General features: G+C 37.0%; 1 protein-coding gene across 1 annotated transcript; it reads right to left on the reverse strand.

Annotated features, from left to right (window-relative positions):
- Positions 1–596: 596 nt before the first annotated feature.
- On the reverse strand, positions 597–15,955 carry LOC311085630 (protein NLRC3-like; the record flags this gene model as incomplete). The annotated part of the gene is made up of 9 exons (XM_084118168.1): positions 15,890–15,955; positions 15,459–15,643; positions 13,437–13,564; positions 12,687–12,791; positions 12,335–12,439; positions 3,279–3,386; positions 3,026–3,110; positions 2,630–2,825; positions 597–2,536 (listed from the first exon to the last, which is right to left on the reverse strand). The coding sequence occupies exons 3-9, from the start codon at positions 13,457–13,459 to the stop codon at positions 597–599; spliced, it is 2,562 nt and encodes an 853-aa protein (XP_083974294.1). The 5' UTR covers positions 13,460–13,564; positions 15,459–15,643; positions 15,890–15,955.
- Positions 15,956–19,141: the final 3,186 nt, after the last annotated feature.

Raw genomic sequence — 19,141 nt, forward strand, 5'->3', positions numbered from 1 at the left:
AATTTTACAACTTTTCCTAGCTACAAATATTTAGATTACCTCTCAAAATAAGAAAATCAAAGATAAATGAACAAACAACAAGATTTCTGAAGCCGCCGCAGCATTTTAATCACTAAAATGGCTGGACATTGTAAAACACTCAACGTAAACAACAAAGCTATATGTTTAACTGCAGTGATATTAAGAGATCAAATTCAGTATACTCCCTAATAGTGATGCATACTATATACAGTAGATGCAAGCAGAATACAACCTCGACACAATGTATGTCAATATGATTTGAAGTATTTAATTTTAATGACGTTGTGTTTCTTCCTCTACAAAAACGGTTTTTGTTGAAAAACAGAATGTCCTAGGTGCTTAAAACTATTTTACACATTTTTTGCTATCTTAATAATCAACAATGGTTATAGTTACCCATACAAATTTTAAATAAATATGGTTAAATAACATTAGTAGTGTAGAACACAGACTCTTTATAATTGTTGTGAAATTGCTGTTTTATTTTGCACCGGCATTCATAGGGTTAATTCATAGGTTATCAAAGCCTGGACGAGGAACTAGAGAGTGAGTTGAAGACCTCTGCTTTAAATTACTTACAGAGCTCTTTTGGAGATTTTCACAACTTCCAACAGTCTGAAGAGACACTCGTCTGATTTCTTGAATTTCTGAAGCTCAAACTCCTCCATCTCCTCCTCTGATGTCAACAACACAAAGGCCAAAGCAGACCACTGGGCAGGTGAAAGGTCACCAGATGAGAGACTTCCTTCTCTAAAGTGGATCTGAATCTCTTTCACCAGACTTTGATCATTCAGTTCATTCAGACAGTAGAACAGATTGATGGATCTTTCTGGAGACAGATTATCTTCAAATTTCTGCTTGATGTACTGAACTATCTCCTTTTTGCTCTGGTCATTGTCTTCTTGCTGTGTCAACAGTCCTCGTAAGAGTCGCTGATTGGACTGGAGTGACAGACCGAGGAGGAAGCGAAGAAAAAGGTCCAGGTGTCCAGTGTCACTCTCGAGCGCCTTGTCCACTGCAGTCTTGAGCAAATCAATCATGGCTTTATTTTTGTTTTCCTGTTCTGCAGACTCTTGAACAAACACACTTTTCTTGTTGATGTATAGAATCAGATATGAATAAAGGTTCTTGAGCAAATCAACCATGGTTTTATTGCTGTTTTCCTCTTCTGCAGACTCTTGATTAAACACACTCTTCTTATTGATGTCTTGAAACAGATGTGCATAAAGGGCTGCAATAAACTCTTGAATGCTCAAGTGAACAAAGCAGAAAGTGGTACCAACAGTGATCCCTGTTTCCTCCTTAAAGATCTGGGTACACATGCCTGAGTACACTGATGCTTTATAGACATCAATACCACAGTCTTCAAGGTCTGTGTCATAGAAGATCAGGTTGTTTCTTTCCAGCTGATGAAATGCCAGATTTCCCAATGAAAGGATGGCATCTTCATCCCAGGAAACATCTGGTGTGTATTCTCCATCATACTTTCGGCTGCTCTGCTGGATCTGAAAGCGGAGAAAGTGTGTGTACATTTGTGTCAGAGTCTTGGGAGTGTCTTCAGTATTTGATTCCTGCAGTGTTTTAGAGGCTTCATCAGACTGACTGATTTTTACATCATTATTTCTTTTCTCCTCCAAAATGTTCTGGAGAACAGTGGCTGAAATCCAGCAGAAGACTGGGATGTGGCACATGATAAAGAGACTCTTTGATTGTTTAACATGATCAATGATTTCATTGGCCAAATCCTCATCTGTGAATCTTCTTTTGAAATACTCTTCCTTTTGTGCGTCATTGAATCCTCTTATCTCTGTCACACGGTCGATACATTCAGGAGGAATCTTACTGGCAGCTGCTGGTCTGGTGGTGATCCAGATGAGAGCAGAAGGAAACAGATTTCCCTTGATGAGGTTTGTCAGAAGAACATCCAGAGAGGCTGGTGACGATACATCACGCCACGTCTCATTACCATCAAAGTTTAGAGGAAGACGACATTCATCCAAACCATCAAGGATGAACAGGACTTTGAATCGATTCCTTCTTGTAAGGCTCAGTCCTTTTGTCTCTGGGAAAAATGTAGATATAAGATCCATCAAACTTTGTGTTTCTTTCTCCTTTAAGTTCATCTCTCTGAATGGAAGAGGAAATATGAAGTTGATATCTTGATTTTCTTTTCCTTCAGCCCAATCCAGAACAAACTTTTGCACGGAGACAGATTTTCCGATGCCAGCAACTCCTTTTGTCAGTACAGTTCTGATCTCCTTGTCTTGTTCAGGTGCTTCAAACAAATTTGTGCATTGAACTGGCATCTCTTGTGATTTATGATGCCTGGAAGCAACTTCAATTTGTCTGACCTCATGTTCAGTATTGACCTGTTCACTACAACCCTGAGTGATATAGAGATCTGTGTAGATGTTATTCAGGAGTGTGGAGTCACCCTGCTTTGCAATTCCTTCAAAGACACACTGATACTTCTTCTTTAGGCCACATTTTAGCTGATGAATGAAGTTCAGCTCATCTAAACACAGGAACAAATACATATAGTTATAGTTTTAATTTTCTCTCCTACATTTATAAGTGTTAATCTGACAGATGGTCATGAGTCTCTTACCTTCTAGAGTATCAGCAGCTTCATCTTGCTTCATCTCTCTCAGGTAGTGTAGTGTGAGATCAAGAGCTGCTTCTTTAATACTGCATCTGTTCTCATTAAAGTCCTTCACTAAGCATCCTATGTCATCTTTTTGTAATATTTTCTTAAACTTTTCCAGCTCATTTTTCAAATAGTTGATTATTTTGCTCTCAAGATCCTACAAAGCGAAAAAATATATATATATAAAAAATAAATAATTATAATCATATCATACATCTACAAATAATAAAAGTAAAATCAATTAGAAATTAAATTTCTACTTTTGCAGGAAAACATGATAAATAATCTATTTGTTTGTTATAATTATTAAATATTTAATATTTAAATATTTATGAAAATTTCTGAAAATTGTCTTACCTTGAAGATCCACAGGAGATTGCCTGTGAAATTCTTGTGTTTCCTTTGAGTCTGTAAATCTGAATCTAATGTTTCATATTGAAGCCTGTTAGCAAATAAAATAAATCAAAATACTGCATTTCCAGGGATACAATCTCCAGTAAATATTTTAGCAAAGACAAAAAATACTCTTGTAAATATTTGAACTATACAGCTTGTGACCAAAAAAGCTGTAACACAGTCTGTGACCAAAAATAAGAAACACATGAAATACCTTTTGGTTGGTGATGGTGTTTCCTCACTGAACTTTGGTTGGTCACCATTTTTTGAATGGTCACTCCTCATAGACACAGAGCTGGACACATGTGAGCCTGATCTTTCACTAATAACACAAAGAACAGAGAGAAAAAACAGGGAGATAGGAGATACTTCAGTCTCATTTGAAGAGGGCGTTTAATGCTGCAAATGGTAATTAAATACAGTATAGTTGTGCATTTGTCCCTCTCATGACTGGATGGATTTATTCATGTTTGGTTGCATGATCTTTTTTGGTAAATGTATGCCCCCTAGTGGCTGCCTGTGTGTAAGGCCTGTCCAATCGGTCCAATGACAGTTTCAGATAAGCGGGTGAAGGTTTAATGTGTGTTACTGTCTTTTCATCATGGCAAAGTTTTAATTCCAATTTTAATTCCAGTTAAACTTATCTTACTCGAATGTAGGTTAAAATGCCAATTGGTTATTGGTCATTTATATAATAGTTTAGCAATACATTTGATTATTCTATTTAACGCTTTACTTTATATTTTACCAGTTCATTTTAGGTAGTTCATGCAGTATCAGAAGAAATGATACAACTAGGCTACTAGTTGACTCGAAACTGAAATTTTTTTATTTATCGTGAGCCTATCGTGACCCCAGCTTGAGTCTGCCCGGCCTCTTCAGACATGTCCGGGCGGTATTTCGAGATCGCCCAAAATGTCCGGGATTTGGCTTTTGCGTTCTACAGTCACCATTCATAATGTTTACATTATTTGAAACTGACACATACATGCCAGCTTTGCAGGTCATGCATTCTGGTTCACATGGATCCTGACCGAGACGAAAACACAGGAATTTTCTTAGCAACGCTAAAACGCACATCAACCGATCACTTATTTAGCTTTCATGTAAACACTACATTCAGATTCACCAATCGGAAAGAATTGTCTTTCTGTCCAGAACAGGAACATGCTGGACAAGGTGACTAAAATGGGCAGGAAAATGACTGGATCTGATGTTAAAAGCATCTCCAATCTCACAGATCAGTATACTCTCAATTTGGCTCTGAGGATACTGGATGATCCATCTCACCCACTTTGCTTTGTTTGTTTTGTTTTACTGTATCCTCTATGTTATCTGTGTTAATGTTCAATGTGGCTCCCTTGAGTGCAAAACAAATTCCCATCGAGGCTGTAGCGTCTGGACCAATCGGACACACACAATTCATTTATTTAATGAATAATCCAGCAAACTCACTGTGAAACTTCCACCAAAACTTAACATCCCAAATGACGCTAACACACTGGCAGGACGGTGTCTTGTTACAGGGAACACAGAGTTTTTACGATCGAAAGGTATGTGGAAGAGAGAGACAATGGGAAGAAACAATCTTCCATGCAGACTTCGCTGCATTAATCAGAGACAAACTGAGCTAGAAATGAACGTGCATCCTAGAAACTGTGTGAATGAGTGTGATGTTTTGTGTCCTATTATGTATACACCATGGTATGTATTTTATTATACAATCAACGGTCGATGTAACTTTACCTGTTTCATGTCTCCTATCTAATTAATCCTCATTTGATGACTCGCGCTTTGATGTACATCACCTTCTCTTAGAATGCAGTGTGGATTTGTTATATCTATCTGAGTATTAATTAACAGAAAAGAGGTAAGGCAGATTTGAGATAACGTCATAAATCTTCACCACAGAGGAAACTCCCTGGGCCCAAACAGGCCTGAGCAATGCCGGCCATGCTTTCATACTCCAAAAAGAGAGTCAGACTTTTCTGCAATCCAGAAAACAACTGCAACTTTACCATCACTGACGCAACGATCCACTCCTGGTCTTCTCAGACATCCAGCATGCCCTCAGCAAACCAGGACAGCAGGCTTCGACTCACAACAGCCATGTGCTCGAAGCCACCATGCTTTTCTTCAAGGCCATAGACCCATCAACGAATCCAATCTTCATCCACTTCAAGAATTTTCCACGATTGCAACTGCCATGCAAGTATACTGTAATGAGGTGCTCTGAAGATAAGCTTATGGTTCTTTTCATACTAAAATAGATCTTACCCCAGAGTTCTATTTCCTGTTTCCGGTTCCACATCACTCACCCCTTTACCTGCATGTATGTATGAATGGATGAATGTATGTATGTATGTATGTTTGTTTGTTTGTTTTGCTTAGTTTAGTAATGTTTGTGATTCAGTTAATAAAACTTGTGCATAATTATGAATTTGGTTTCTGATTCTCTGTTTGCATTAGGGATGGCCCGATACCGATACTGGCATCGGGGATCGGGCAGATACTGTCCTCATATACTCGTACACGTACTCATAAAAATTAGCCGATACCACGCACCGATACCACGTACATTTTGCAAAACGAAACTGGCTGCTGCGAGTGCTTTGTGGAGGTGAACTGAGGCATAGGAAAGTATAATGTCGGCGGTTTGGGCTCATTTCACAGGGTTCGTACAAGGTGCGTGTGTAACATAGCTGTGGTGCGCGAGCTGATAAGAGAAAAACGCGCAGTGGATTAAGTGCGCAACGGCACAGACGCGCGAGCTGGTCGAGCACATCCCTAAACAGACATCAGTGGAAAGTTTGTTCAGTCGGATGTCAATGGATGTCAATGTAAAACGAGGCATGTAGCTTATTAACGTTAACTGACCAGAGAGAGAGAGAGAGAGAGAGAGAGAGAGAGAGAGAGAGCGATCGAGCGCACTTCTGCTGAATGCTCTTGATTGCTGATCGTTCACTCAGCACATGTTATTTGGATGAAAACTAAATCGTATATGTAAGTAAAGTAAAACATGAACTGTTACCTGATTTAAGTATAACGAGTGGTTCCCTACATTATTACAGGACATGTGCAGGTCAAGAAGTTCCATGAACGCAAACATCCAAAGCGCGCCCCGCAAACCAGCGTCTCAGCGCGCGAATACTGAATTAAATTGTCTTTAACGTCTTGCGCTTGTACTGACGAATTCACACAAAATTAGGTAAAAACGCCCGTCTTGGCGAGTATCCTGAAGTAAACAAAGTCGGTTATATCTCAAATGAACGTAGTGTTCAAATGCGGTCCGTGCGTTCGGTCTTAAAGGGGCAGCAGTCTAATAAACCTGATGCTGTGTTTTAATGTTAATCACACAAAGGACAAAGAAATTACTCACTGCTCTTGACTAAATAGGCTACCCTTTTCAACTTTACAAAAATATCTATCTATATATAATTTATACAGTAATGAATATGCTTTTTTTCACATTTGATTACTTTATTCAAATTTCTGTACCTGTTAGATCTACCCAAAAAACTCTAAAAACACTGTTTATTTCATTTGTAGCCTTTCTTTGTTCTATTGTATTTATTTGTCCTATTTGTAATTCGATTGTTTGTTCTCATTTTGTCACTGACTGCTTACTTGTTTTAAATTCAAATTAATTAGGATGGTAGTTTTTGTTGTAGTATCAAGATTGGATTAAATAATTGATATTTCACTGGTTTTGACAAACATTTGAACATTTGAATTTGATGAACAAATTAAGCCAACTAATATGATGTATATTATTTTGGTTTATCTACTAATACATTTAAAAAATTACAAATGCGGTGAAAATTCAGGTATCGGTTACGGTATCGGTATCGGCGAGTACCAAAAATCAAAGTATCGGTATCGGACTCGTTCTGCAAAAAGTGGTATCGGGACATCCCTAGTTTGCATACAAAGTCCCTTTTACGATTTTGATCTTGTTACATGCTCTAAATTGCTGTATATGATAAGGAATAATTAATTTTCAGCGACCATGAAGATACATTTTCCTTAGAATAAATGAATAATCAAAGAGTTCGTTGGAACTGAATATTTTATTGTAATATTAATTTGGCTTACCTCAAAGTTAATCTAATTAACTGACCCAAATATTAATAATTAATCATAATTAATAATTTTGGATTATTATTAATATTTCCCCTTTGAGCTAATATTGTTACAGGGCAATAAAGGATACATTCATTCATTCATTCATTCATCAACTTACCTTTAAGACACCGCTTGACTACAGCTGCCTGAACAAGACACCGGACGCGAGCGGCGCAATGCGACAGTTGAACCCATTATAATCTGTGATGTTGTCTACACTGGATGCCGCGCTGACGCGAGCGACAAATCTCCGACAGTAAACTGATGCCTCATTCTATTTATGACGTACTGACACGAACAACAAAAGTTTTGTAACGGGCGCTTTGCCGTGTCCAGGGTAAACAGTTGTTGCAACGCGAGCAACAATGGCCGTGTCCGGTGTAGACACAGTATTAAAGCCCATATTACCATAACGCTATAACAACATCAAGCAATGTTCCAATCATTTATATAATTATAACACTTTATAAAGGGCCATTTTGCATAATGAGTAGTTTCACGTTTAGGACATTTTGCTGACTACTTATTTAAAATATAATTTGAGTGAAAGTACTGTACATGTAATTAAACATGTTTTAATTTTGGTATGATTACTTTTACTTTAGTAAAAATATCTGAGTGCTTCCTCCACTGGTAGAGACTAGAGGAATTAAGACTAATAACAAGGTTTTGCCAGTGACACTTTTGATATATTTATTGATATAAGTTATTTTTTACATAACATGACTAAATAAAAAGACATTAGTCAAAGTAATTAGTTAACATTATGCAACAGTATTTGGAAAATAATATAGAATAGAACATGCAATGTAAACTAGTTTGGTTACAGCTCAAATGTATCATTCTCATTCTATCATTCACCCGGCCTTCATTACATATATTTGTCACAAGTGTATGATCACCACATTTGAGTGTACACTCACCTAAAGGATTATTAGGAACACCTGTTCAATTTCTCATTAATGCAATTATCTAATCAACCAATCACATGGCAGTTGCTTCAATGCATTTAGGGGTGTGGTCCTGGTCAAGACAATCTCCTGAACTCCAAACTGAATGTCAGAATGTGAAAGAAAGGTGATTTAAGCAATTTTGAGCGTGGCATGGTTGTTGGTGCCAGACGGGCCGGTCTGAGTATTTCACAATCTGCTCAGTTACTGGGATTTTCACGCACAACCATTTCTAGGGTTTACAAAGAATGGTGTGAAAAGGGAAAAACATCCAGTATGCGTCAGTCCTGTGGGCGAAAATGCCTCGTTGATGCTAGAGGTCAGAGGAGAATGGGCCGACTGATTCAAGCTGATAGAAGAGCAACTTTGACTGAAATAACCACTCGTTACAACCGAGGTATGCAGCAAAGCATTTGTGAAGCCACAACCTTGAGGCAGATGGGCTACAACAGCAGAAGACCCCACCGGGTACCACTCATCTCCACTACAAATAGGAAAAAGAGGCTACAATTTGCACGAGTTCACCAAAATTGGACAGTTGAAGACTGGAAAAATGTTGCCTGGTCTGATGAGTCTCGATTTCTGTTGAGACATTCAGATGGTAGAGTCAGAATTTGGCGTAAACAGAATGAGAACATGGATCCATCATGCCTTGTTACCAATGTGCAGGCTGGTGGTGGTGGTGTAATGGTGTGGGGGATGTTTTCTTGGCACACTTTAGGCCCCTTAGTGCCAATTGGGCATCGTTTAAATGCCACGGCCTACCTGAGCGTTGTTTCTGACCATGTCCATCCCTTTATGACCACCATGTACCCATCCTCTGATGGCTACTTCCAGCAGGATAATGCACCATGTCACAAAGCTCGAATCATTTCAAATTGGTTTCTTGAACATGACAATGAGTTCACTGTACTAAAATGGCCGCCACAGTCACCAGATCTCAACCCAATAGAGCATCTTTGGGATGTGGTGGAATGGGAGCTTCGTGCCCTGGATGTGCATCCCACAAATCTCCATCAACTGCAACATACTATCCTATCAATATGGGCCAACATTTCTAAAGAATGCTTTCAGCACCTTGTTGAATCAATGCCATGTAGAATTAAGGCAGTTCTGAAGGTGAAAGGGGGTCAAACACAGTATTAGTATGGTGTTCCTAATAATCCTTTAGGTGAGTGTATATGAAGAGTTCAGATGCAAAAGCCTCTAAGTGCCATCTGAAAATTTCTTCTAGAATGGTCATTTTTATCAAGCTTGTATATTTATGTTCAATAATTTCACTTAAATGACAATTAATAGGTAATTTTCATTGCCACTTAAGTGAAATTACTGAACTTAAATATACGAGCTTGATAAAAATGACCATTCTAGAAGAAATTTTCAGATGGCACTTAGAGGCTTTTGCATCTGAACTCTTCATATATATATTCTGTTGTATATATGTATACTGTATTATATACAGTACCAGTCAAAAGTTTGTGCACATGAATGGGAAAGGTTGTCCAAAATTTTGACTGGTACTGTACTATAATTTACACATAAATAAAATTGCTACTGTATTATAATATACACATAAATAATATCGGCCGATTTATCGATATCTGGCTTTTTTTACTCCCTAATATCAGTATCGGCCCCCAAAAATCCATATCGGTCGGGCTCTTATATATATATTTGTAGCCACTTGTTGGGAAATAAGTTGACTAATCACTGTAAAAGCAATAGCCTATAACAAATACATCTACTAATGCAAACTTTTAAATGCTTTTAAAGGCGACATAGTCTACATGGAGACGACGTTTGTATCAGGTGTCTTTTAAGGCGGCGTACATGGAGACGACGTATGTATCAGGCGCCTTTTAAGGTGGCGTGCCTATTTAGACGTACATATTTTTCATAAATTTCTCATATACGCCGTCATCGTCACATCGCCATCAGGTATTCGTTCCTACTGTGCACTCGCCGTGACGTCGCCACCGGTCTGTAGTCAGCAGTCCCTATTATCAATTCCATTCAAAAATCTACACGGACTGACTGCAACGGAAGGGTAGACTGCTCCTTCTCCTTCACCAGGGTATCCTTGGAAATGGCACTATCCACTCGCCATATACGATCACACCGGTGTGATTGGAATGTTCAGTGCATCACTTGATCAGCTGCTAAATTCAAATGTGCTTTCGCGCTTTGGCTGGCGCTGAGCCAGAGACAGACGCACTCAGCACTGTCTTATATCACACCTATTCAGTGTTTTGAACCACATAATGTTTATTTTAGGTTTCAGACATTTAAAATCACATATGTACTAGCAAAACAATGAATTTGAGTTTGTAAAATACACACTGATATCTATGGAAGCGGAATAATAATCCTTTCCACTATAATTAGATGACACGTTTTATTCATATCAGATACACATTGTGCAAGTAGCTTTAAAGTTTACACTATTCTTCTCCCAGTTCACAGGCCACTTACTTTCATGTATTTCAGGAGAAGTGGATGAATTGACATTTTGTAAATCCAAAAGATTCTCTGAACTGTGGCACAAACTATCATGGCGGTGCCCATTGCGCATACAGCTCAACTAACGTGATCGTTATAAAGGTGTTTAAACAACAAAACACATCCACTTGCACATATTTGACAATTGGAATATCAGATATTTCATGCTATAGCTTAGCCTGGGTTTCCCCATGCTGCCTTGAGCACAGCGCGATTTTATTCACGCTGCCTGGATTCCATGGACCAGATTTTCGCCTCAGCGAGGGAACCAATCACAGAATGGGGAGGGAGCAGCAAGACGATGACGACGTCTGTGCGACACACCGAAGCAGTTTGTTTATATCTATGGATCTAACATGGCAGCAGACGCAAAGTTACCTTTTCGATGCAGCACAAACGGCAATAGTCGCTGAACGTCATCGTGTACACATAAATCTCTGACCCATCATCTTCTTCCTCGTCGAATTTCTGCCACTCTACATACGTCATCTGGTATAATTGAAATGATTGGCTATGAGCTACGTGCAGGCGCATTTGATAGACATTCGTATCGCCCAATAAACGGCTCTGGGCATTCGTAAACCACGCCTCAAATACGAGAAAATGAACATGTGGTTCCCAGACCCACTTCTCAATGAGAAAGAGTTCTGACGTTAGCCAGGCTAGCTATAGCTAATAAATTTGTGAATATTTTGAATAACAAAGAAAAAATTACATAAAAGCAGATCATCATTCATTCAGTGCTGTTGTGGTTGCGGTGTGTCACGTGACAAGCAATGATGCATCACCATGGAAACAATAAAGTGACAGGTTCTAAATAACGGTCACCTTGAAAAACTCACGCTGGGGGGACAGCCATAATATTTTAAACTTGCATGTGAAAAGGTTAATCATGTTGTCAGCGTTCACTCAAACAGATTTGCTGAAATAAAAAAAATGGACGGTAATAAGCGCCAGCCTATGAGATTGCCGTTTGCACGTTATTTCCGCCCACTACCGGAGGCGGAGAATCCGGCATATCTTCTTCTTGTTCTTAAAAGCTGAATAATTCCAAATGAATGCCGTTATTTTGACAGGAAAATACAACAAAGAATATATTTTACATATAGCGCGTCGATTCTGCGTGGCATGTAAGACTCTCTCTCTCTCTCTCTCTCTCTCTCTCTCTCTCTCTCTCTCTCTTTGCGTTTGCATGAGAAACACAACTCAGTAAAGCGACGGTGAGTCATGGGAGTTTACGGTACATCAAATACTCTGCAGGACAGTAATAGGAGTAGCCAGATCAGTGGGCGAGGCAATAAACAGAGAGGTATTTTCGACAGTGATTTGCCCACATCACAGTGAGGGTAGGGTTTAGGGGTGGGATCCGGTAAAGGGCATAATATTCATTGCATGATTTATAAACACCCACCAGTTTGAAAACACCCACAATTTAGAAACGCCCACTTTTGTTCCTCAGAGACCCCATCCTCATCCATTGAGCTGAATTGAAATAGTACAGATCGCTCTCAAGCACTCAGTCAGTGTTCAGCGAGTGAAAATATATCTATGCTAAACTTATGCTTAGCCTCTAACACACACACTGGCCAGTAAAATCTAAAAATGGCTAATGATAGAGTGAAACAGCTTACCGGACATCTCACCACAGTGGAGAAATTAGCTATTGCAATACTAAAATGTAAAGCACATGAAATACCTTTTGGTAGATGATGGTGTTTTCTCACTGAAGTTTGGTACACCATCTTTTGAACGATCACTCTTCACAGACACAGAGCTGGACACATGTGAGTCTGATCTTTCACTAATGATGCAAGGAACAGAGAGGAAAAAAACATTTTACTACAGGAGGTTTGGTGGCTTTATCTTTCCATGGTGAATATATGTCCCGCAGTGTCTGCCTGTGTAATTGTGCTACTGGAAATAAACTCCAGACTGAAGTGAAACAGACATCTCCTTCTTGATTTGTTTTATTCAGTAAAGTTGTCTCACATACACCAAAGTGGAGAAATTAGCTAACACAATGCTAGAATGTAAAGCACATGAAATACCTTTTGGTAGATGATGGAGTTTTCTCACTGAAGTTTGGTACACCATCTTTTGAACGGTCACTCTTCACAGACACAGAGCTGGACACATGTGAGTCTGATATTTCACTAATAACACCAAGAACAGAGAAGAAAAAAAAACACTTTTCTACAAGAGGTTAATTTGTCTCATATTCCTGTCTCAATCTCACTAAATATTAAAACTTTATGAATTATTATTCTTAACTGTAGAAGGAGAAATTATCAAACAAAATGATATAATACTTTAGACGCATTTGCTATATTTTGCTGTGTTTGACATTCGATTAGCTTAAAACAAAAAGTAATTTATAATCATGTCACTTCACAGAGATTAAATTGAATGGGAACAAGCTTTGTTATAATTAAACTATTTCTCATTAATGCCACTAACTTTCCTACAGTTTAACATATAGGTAACTATTAACCATGCAGGACAGAGACTTAGCATTAATACCCGATTTTACCCCATTGCAATGGGTGCTAAAACTAAAGACACTAACAGACGAGTAACTGTGTCTGCTTTGCATCATTTGACAACCATTTACACCACGTCTCCACTGGAAACGAGCAGCAGTAAGCAATGAGAATTAAGACAGGTGCAAAAAGCCATTGAGGGCAGAACTTTTTAATAAAGGTTAAAAAATGGTGCGTCGCTTAAGGTTGGTGAGTATCAGAACCGTGCTTCACATTAAGAGGAAAAATCTTGCAGGGTGAAGAACTAACATGTCTTACCTCAGTTTCTCTGAGAGACTCATCTTACAGAGAGAGTCCTTTCCTCGCTCTTCTGATATACTGCAGCTTAACAACCAGCTAACATATCAGCACTGGGATCTTTGTGAAATCAATCAGCTCAACATGACCTGGAGATGACAATGAGATGTTACAAATATACTGCCATGTAGTGCAAAAAAAAAAGGTCATATGGTACCTAATCATTTCAGATCATTCAATAAGATTAAACTGGCTTCCATTCTAACAAATATATAAGAACATTATGAAAACAGATATTATTATCACTATTCTTAAAACATTGAGGGGGCTTTCTGTTGCAGCTTAATATACACTGATATTTATTTCAAAACTGTTTATTATAACTTCAAGTTTACAATATATTTCATTATTTTCAAAATGCTAAAAATGTTCTTTAAGAAGAGCGTAGCCTGAATTATGGTCACTCATACATTTATTATATAATTCATTTCTGTGTGAACCGAATACTATATTAAGCAGATATTATTAGGGGGAGACCGGGGATGGTTGTAACACGGGTCAGTTGTAACAATTCCAATCTGTCCAATCAGGAACTAGTTACAAATCACCTGATTCACTTCGCACATCCTCAGTTTAGTTCTTATTCCACATGTGAAAAAGTAGAGCCCTGTGGCAGACACAGCACATGTTAGAGTGGAAAAAACAATTTTGAGATAAGAAAGTTACTTTTTTTACTTTTTTTGTTTTTGTTATGGGAATTTCTGCTTTGTAGTTAAACTCCTCAAACTTTTATTATGTTTATTGTGTGTTTGTGTAGGTATTTTCCATGCAAGTTGTTAGTGCTAATGTTTTGCCTGTTAGCTGTAAGGTGAGCTAGTTCATGGCTACATGACTCTGGGTTAGTTGTAACAACAAGACTCTGGGTTAGTTGTAACAACAATGAAACATAAAATTTTATTATGGCCAATACTATAGTCTGACAGTAACAACCATGCTTACACAAATAGAATGTTCAAGTGTTCAAGTTCATTTTATTATGGTCAATTACTATGACAGAGAAACAACAGAGTCACACACACGCGCGCACACACACACACACACACACACACACGCACGCACGCACACACACACACACACACACACACACACACACACACACAATATGTTCAAGTGTTCAATTTGATTATGGCCAAATTCCCAATACTAACACTGGCAGTAACAAACATGCTTACAAACAAACAATGTTTGTGTTCAAGTTCAATTTATAATGGTCAATTACTATGATTGAGAGTGACAAACACACTGAGACTAAGAGTGACACACACATCAGTTATATTGAAAAGTCAGTGTTGAATAAAAACCTTTCAAAATAATTTTTTTTGTCAAAATCCTTATTTCATTATGTTACATATCACCCCGGTGGATATTATAATGTTACATCTCACCCCAGGGTATGTTACAACTAACCCAGACTATGGGGTGAATTGTAACATTTAACTCCTCGTGTTTGAAACTAAACCATGCATTTTCTGTTTGTGTTGCAAAGATAATAGCTATGTAATTTAATAGCAGACACTTGTAACTAGTTTGGATCACATTTTGAACACACTGACTTCAAAGTACTACAAGCTAGACAGAAAGGTCAAAATTGTTACAACCATCCCCGGTCTCCCTACAATTTTGTTTGACACGAATTAACATTCACAATATGATGTTGTTTTTCTGCCTATTTCTGAAGGTCTGATTAAAAAATATAGGCCTACTTTCGATTTCGCACCATCACAAAACATAAATGTAAAAGGAAACACCTTCCGAAACGTATTCGTTTTTAATAATCGTGGTGAATAAACGGCATGTTTTAACATCCAAGGCCTTCAAAATATGTGTTATTTTCTAGCAGCTTCATCGTGTTTGAAGTACAAACACTTCCGGAATAAAAATATGCCTGTTGTAACGTCGAATATAAATCAAAGTTTCACAAACAGTATAAATGCCTACTTTATTTCCCTTAATACCTGTAATCGAGAAAGTATTCAAACTTACTTGAAGTCTTGTCTAAGAAGAGAATTTAGACTTTGACTTTCTGATAAGCTGCCTGTCACATCATGGTACGACTCCAAAGTCCAATATCAGGTGGAAGAGATTCACCGTCTGTTTGTAAGCTTTGGTAACGATTAACAGCGTTGGCTTGTCATTCCAACTTCCTACTTTACCATAGAGCTCATCTCCTGTGGCATTGGTTTTGGAGGATTGTAGAAATAGTCAGAGTCAGATCGTTAAAAAAACGACTTTAACGTTTAGAAATACTGTTGAGATAATATTAGCTCTTCACTAAACGGTAACGTTTTATTTTCTTGTAATACAAAATAATAAAATTAATATCCAAGCATGCTTGCATTGGTTACTTCATTAGCTTAAAAACATTAGGCTACATGAACTCTCAACGTGAAGAAAATTATTTTAAACTTTGTTACCCTTATTATTTCTCTGCGATGAGTGGATTTTTTTCCACTTTCGGTTTCGTTTCTATAACCGAAATGCGCATGCTTTGCTTCATATGGCTTCTGTCTGTCATATGACCTTTTTTAAATCCTCAGTGAGTCGCAAATATATTGTGGCTGTAATGGCACTAGGACCAAAGCTGTTTTAAGGGATGATCAAACCAAATATTGATTTGATTTATTTAATATAAATTAATTATTATATCTTATATAATTCTAATATTCTTATACTTTTAGTAAACAATGTTACACAGTTAGTGTGTTAAATAGTAGGCTATCATCAAACATGTTTAACTGTGTTAAATTTCAGCATTTTTATGTTAATGAATACGGGTTTCAGGACCAGGAAAACATCATGCTGAAAATGGGAAAAATTAAAATAAAAAAATTCTGCGAAAAGCATCAAAGAAAAATCTGACAGAAAAAAAGTATGGATGGAGGGACAATCAAACACTCGTCTCACACAGACTGATGAAAGTCGAGGTCAGAGGTCAAGTGTTAGGGTCAAGAGCATTAGCTGGTCAGGTTTGATCAAAAGACATGGCGATTACATGGAGTGTATTTCAGCTTTATTTTTAAATCTCAGCTCTAGAGATTTTTCATCATAAGACCATTAGTCATCATTAGAAACATATTTATCTCAAATAATAATAATAATATGATGATGACCGGACAAATAATACAACTAGGAGCTGTCATATGCCTGTATTGATCATCAGCAGTGAAGCGTTCTGTCTACAGCGCTGTGGCATTCTGGGTAAATGAATGACTTTAGCATCAGAGGTGTGAACCATCTGTTCTCTCAGTGATGTGAGCAGACACACACACACACACACTACTGTTTTTATTTTAGATACCTTTTTAAAATACTACATTGAAAAATGTATATATTATAGCCTAAAATTCAACCCGCCAAAGTGCCAAGTAGAAGTGACAGCATTACACACCACTGCTGAAATACACACGCATTTGTCAAGCCCTGGTTACATAACATTTTATTTTATCTTTATATTATATTGTCTTTATATTAGCCAGAATAGCATGTTTATTCTTAAACAGTTCTTCTCAAGACCTTTTAAGTTTCAAGTCTACATCTGGCTAGCGAAAAATTATTTTTAAACAAAAAAAAAAATCATGTTTTTACTGTGTTTACAATATGTGAATAAAGTAACTTAAATACTAACTAGTAATATTTAAGTTTAGGAGGTCAGGATTGGTGTAGGAGAAGAGAATCCAGGTCGTTTCCAGAATGTAGCATAAACCCAGCAAGCAATTTTGCGTCTAATAGCCGTCAAAACACAGCCCAGACGTCTAGGCTAAAACGAGGCTAATTTTGGGCTGTCAGTGAAAATCTAATAGACGTCTAAACATAGCCCAAGAATAGACAGCTATTGAATGACTACATATATACGTCTAATAGACGTCTAATCATAGCCCAAGAATAGACAATTAGACAGCTATTGAATGACTACATATATACGTCTAATAGACGTCTAACCATAGCCCAAGAGTAGACAATCAGACAGCTATTGAATGACTATTTATACGTCTAATAGACGTCTAACCATAGCCCAAGAATAGACTAGTCATCAATTAGACCGCTATTAAACGACTACATATATACGTCTAATAGACAGGCAATATGGGTCTAGGCTAAAACAAGGCTGATTTTGGGCTGTCAGTGAAAATCTAATAGACGTCTAACCGTAGCCCAAGAATAGACTAGTCATCAATTACACTACATATACATGTAATAGACAACAAAATGAGGCATAAGGATTCTTTTCACTTAAATATAACAGGTTCTCATAAATGAAAATCCATCCAAACTAATTGAATATAAAGGATTTATTTAGAACAATTACATTAACAACTTAGACAACATTCAAACATAAAAATGAACAAATAAAATATTGGAAAATATACAAAAAATTAAGAATTAATTGTTAGCTTTATATCCATAACCACCACCCCCTGCTCTCCCTGGTGCTTGTTTAAAAATGACCAGAAATTGCATTTTTTATTTCCCATTCAGTCGCCGAAGGAAAGTTGGTCATCACTGCATCTGCCAAATGAGAAAAAGAAAAAAATTATTGCTCAAGAAAAGCATTGATGACAATCATTTTTAACTAATTACAGTCATTCACTTTTGCTAGGATGCACACTAGAGGTGGCCAATATAGAGTTAACAGAATATAGATTGAGACTATATAATTTATATCAATATAGACAATAATTAATATCAATATTATTAATAAATTAATATCAATAATTGAACATTTTTACCTGCATAATGGTGATGCACTAATTATATATATATATATATATATATATATATATATATATATATATATATATATATATATATATATATATATATATAAAATTTTATATATATATATACATATACATATATTTTAGGGGTGTAACGATACACGTATTGAACCATTCTGTACGAGGCTTTCGGTTCGATTTCAGTACGGATTTTTAAACAGAACTGTTCGTTAGACAATTTTTCCTGCTGACCAAAATTTTTTAATTACACATGTAGGCACGTCAAAAAGCGCACTCATAATGTAAGAGAAATCATAAATCGTGACAACAATCGTGCTCTTTCAGGTAGTGACCATATAGACCTGCATTATATGACTGACTGACAGACAAGAACAGTTTGACCTAAAAATATCAAAATTTAAACTACAGAAACAAAGACATCTACATCTTGGATGCCCTTAAGGTAAGCTAAAACATACCAAAATTTCAAAGTGAACTATCCCTATAAATCATTCTTTATCACTTACTCATATAACTCTAATGAACATAAAAATATATTATACTTAATAGGGGTAGTTCACATAAAAAAAAAATCATATAAGCATTTACTGACTTTCACTTGGTTCCAAACCTGTATGGCTTCCTTCTGTAGAACACACACAAAATATATTTTGAAGAATGTTGGTAACAAGACATTTAATGGTAGTCAGTGACAAGTGTTCAGTATATTCAATTGCTGTACTTTGTTGACTGATTGCTGGATAATTTGCAATAAACAGTGTCTTTAAATCAAATAAAGTGGATTACATCACTCCAGTTCTGAGGTTTTTACACTGGCTATCTGTCTGTCAAAGAATTCATATCAAAATACTATAGCTGGTTATTAAATTAATTAACATTTTAAGGCCAAAGTAAATTTCTAATCTTCTAATGCATTATGAACCATCCAGA

Source organism: Abramis brama, assembly GCF_963993115.1.
Source record: "Abramis brama genome assembly, chromosome: 6".
In the NCBI taxonomy this organism is placed as follows: Eukaryota; Metazoa; Chordata; class Actinopteri; order Cypriniformes; family Leuciscidae; genus Abramis; species Abramis brama.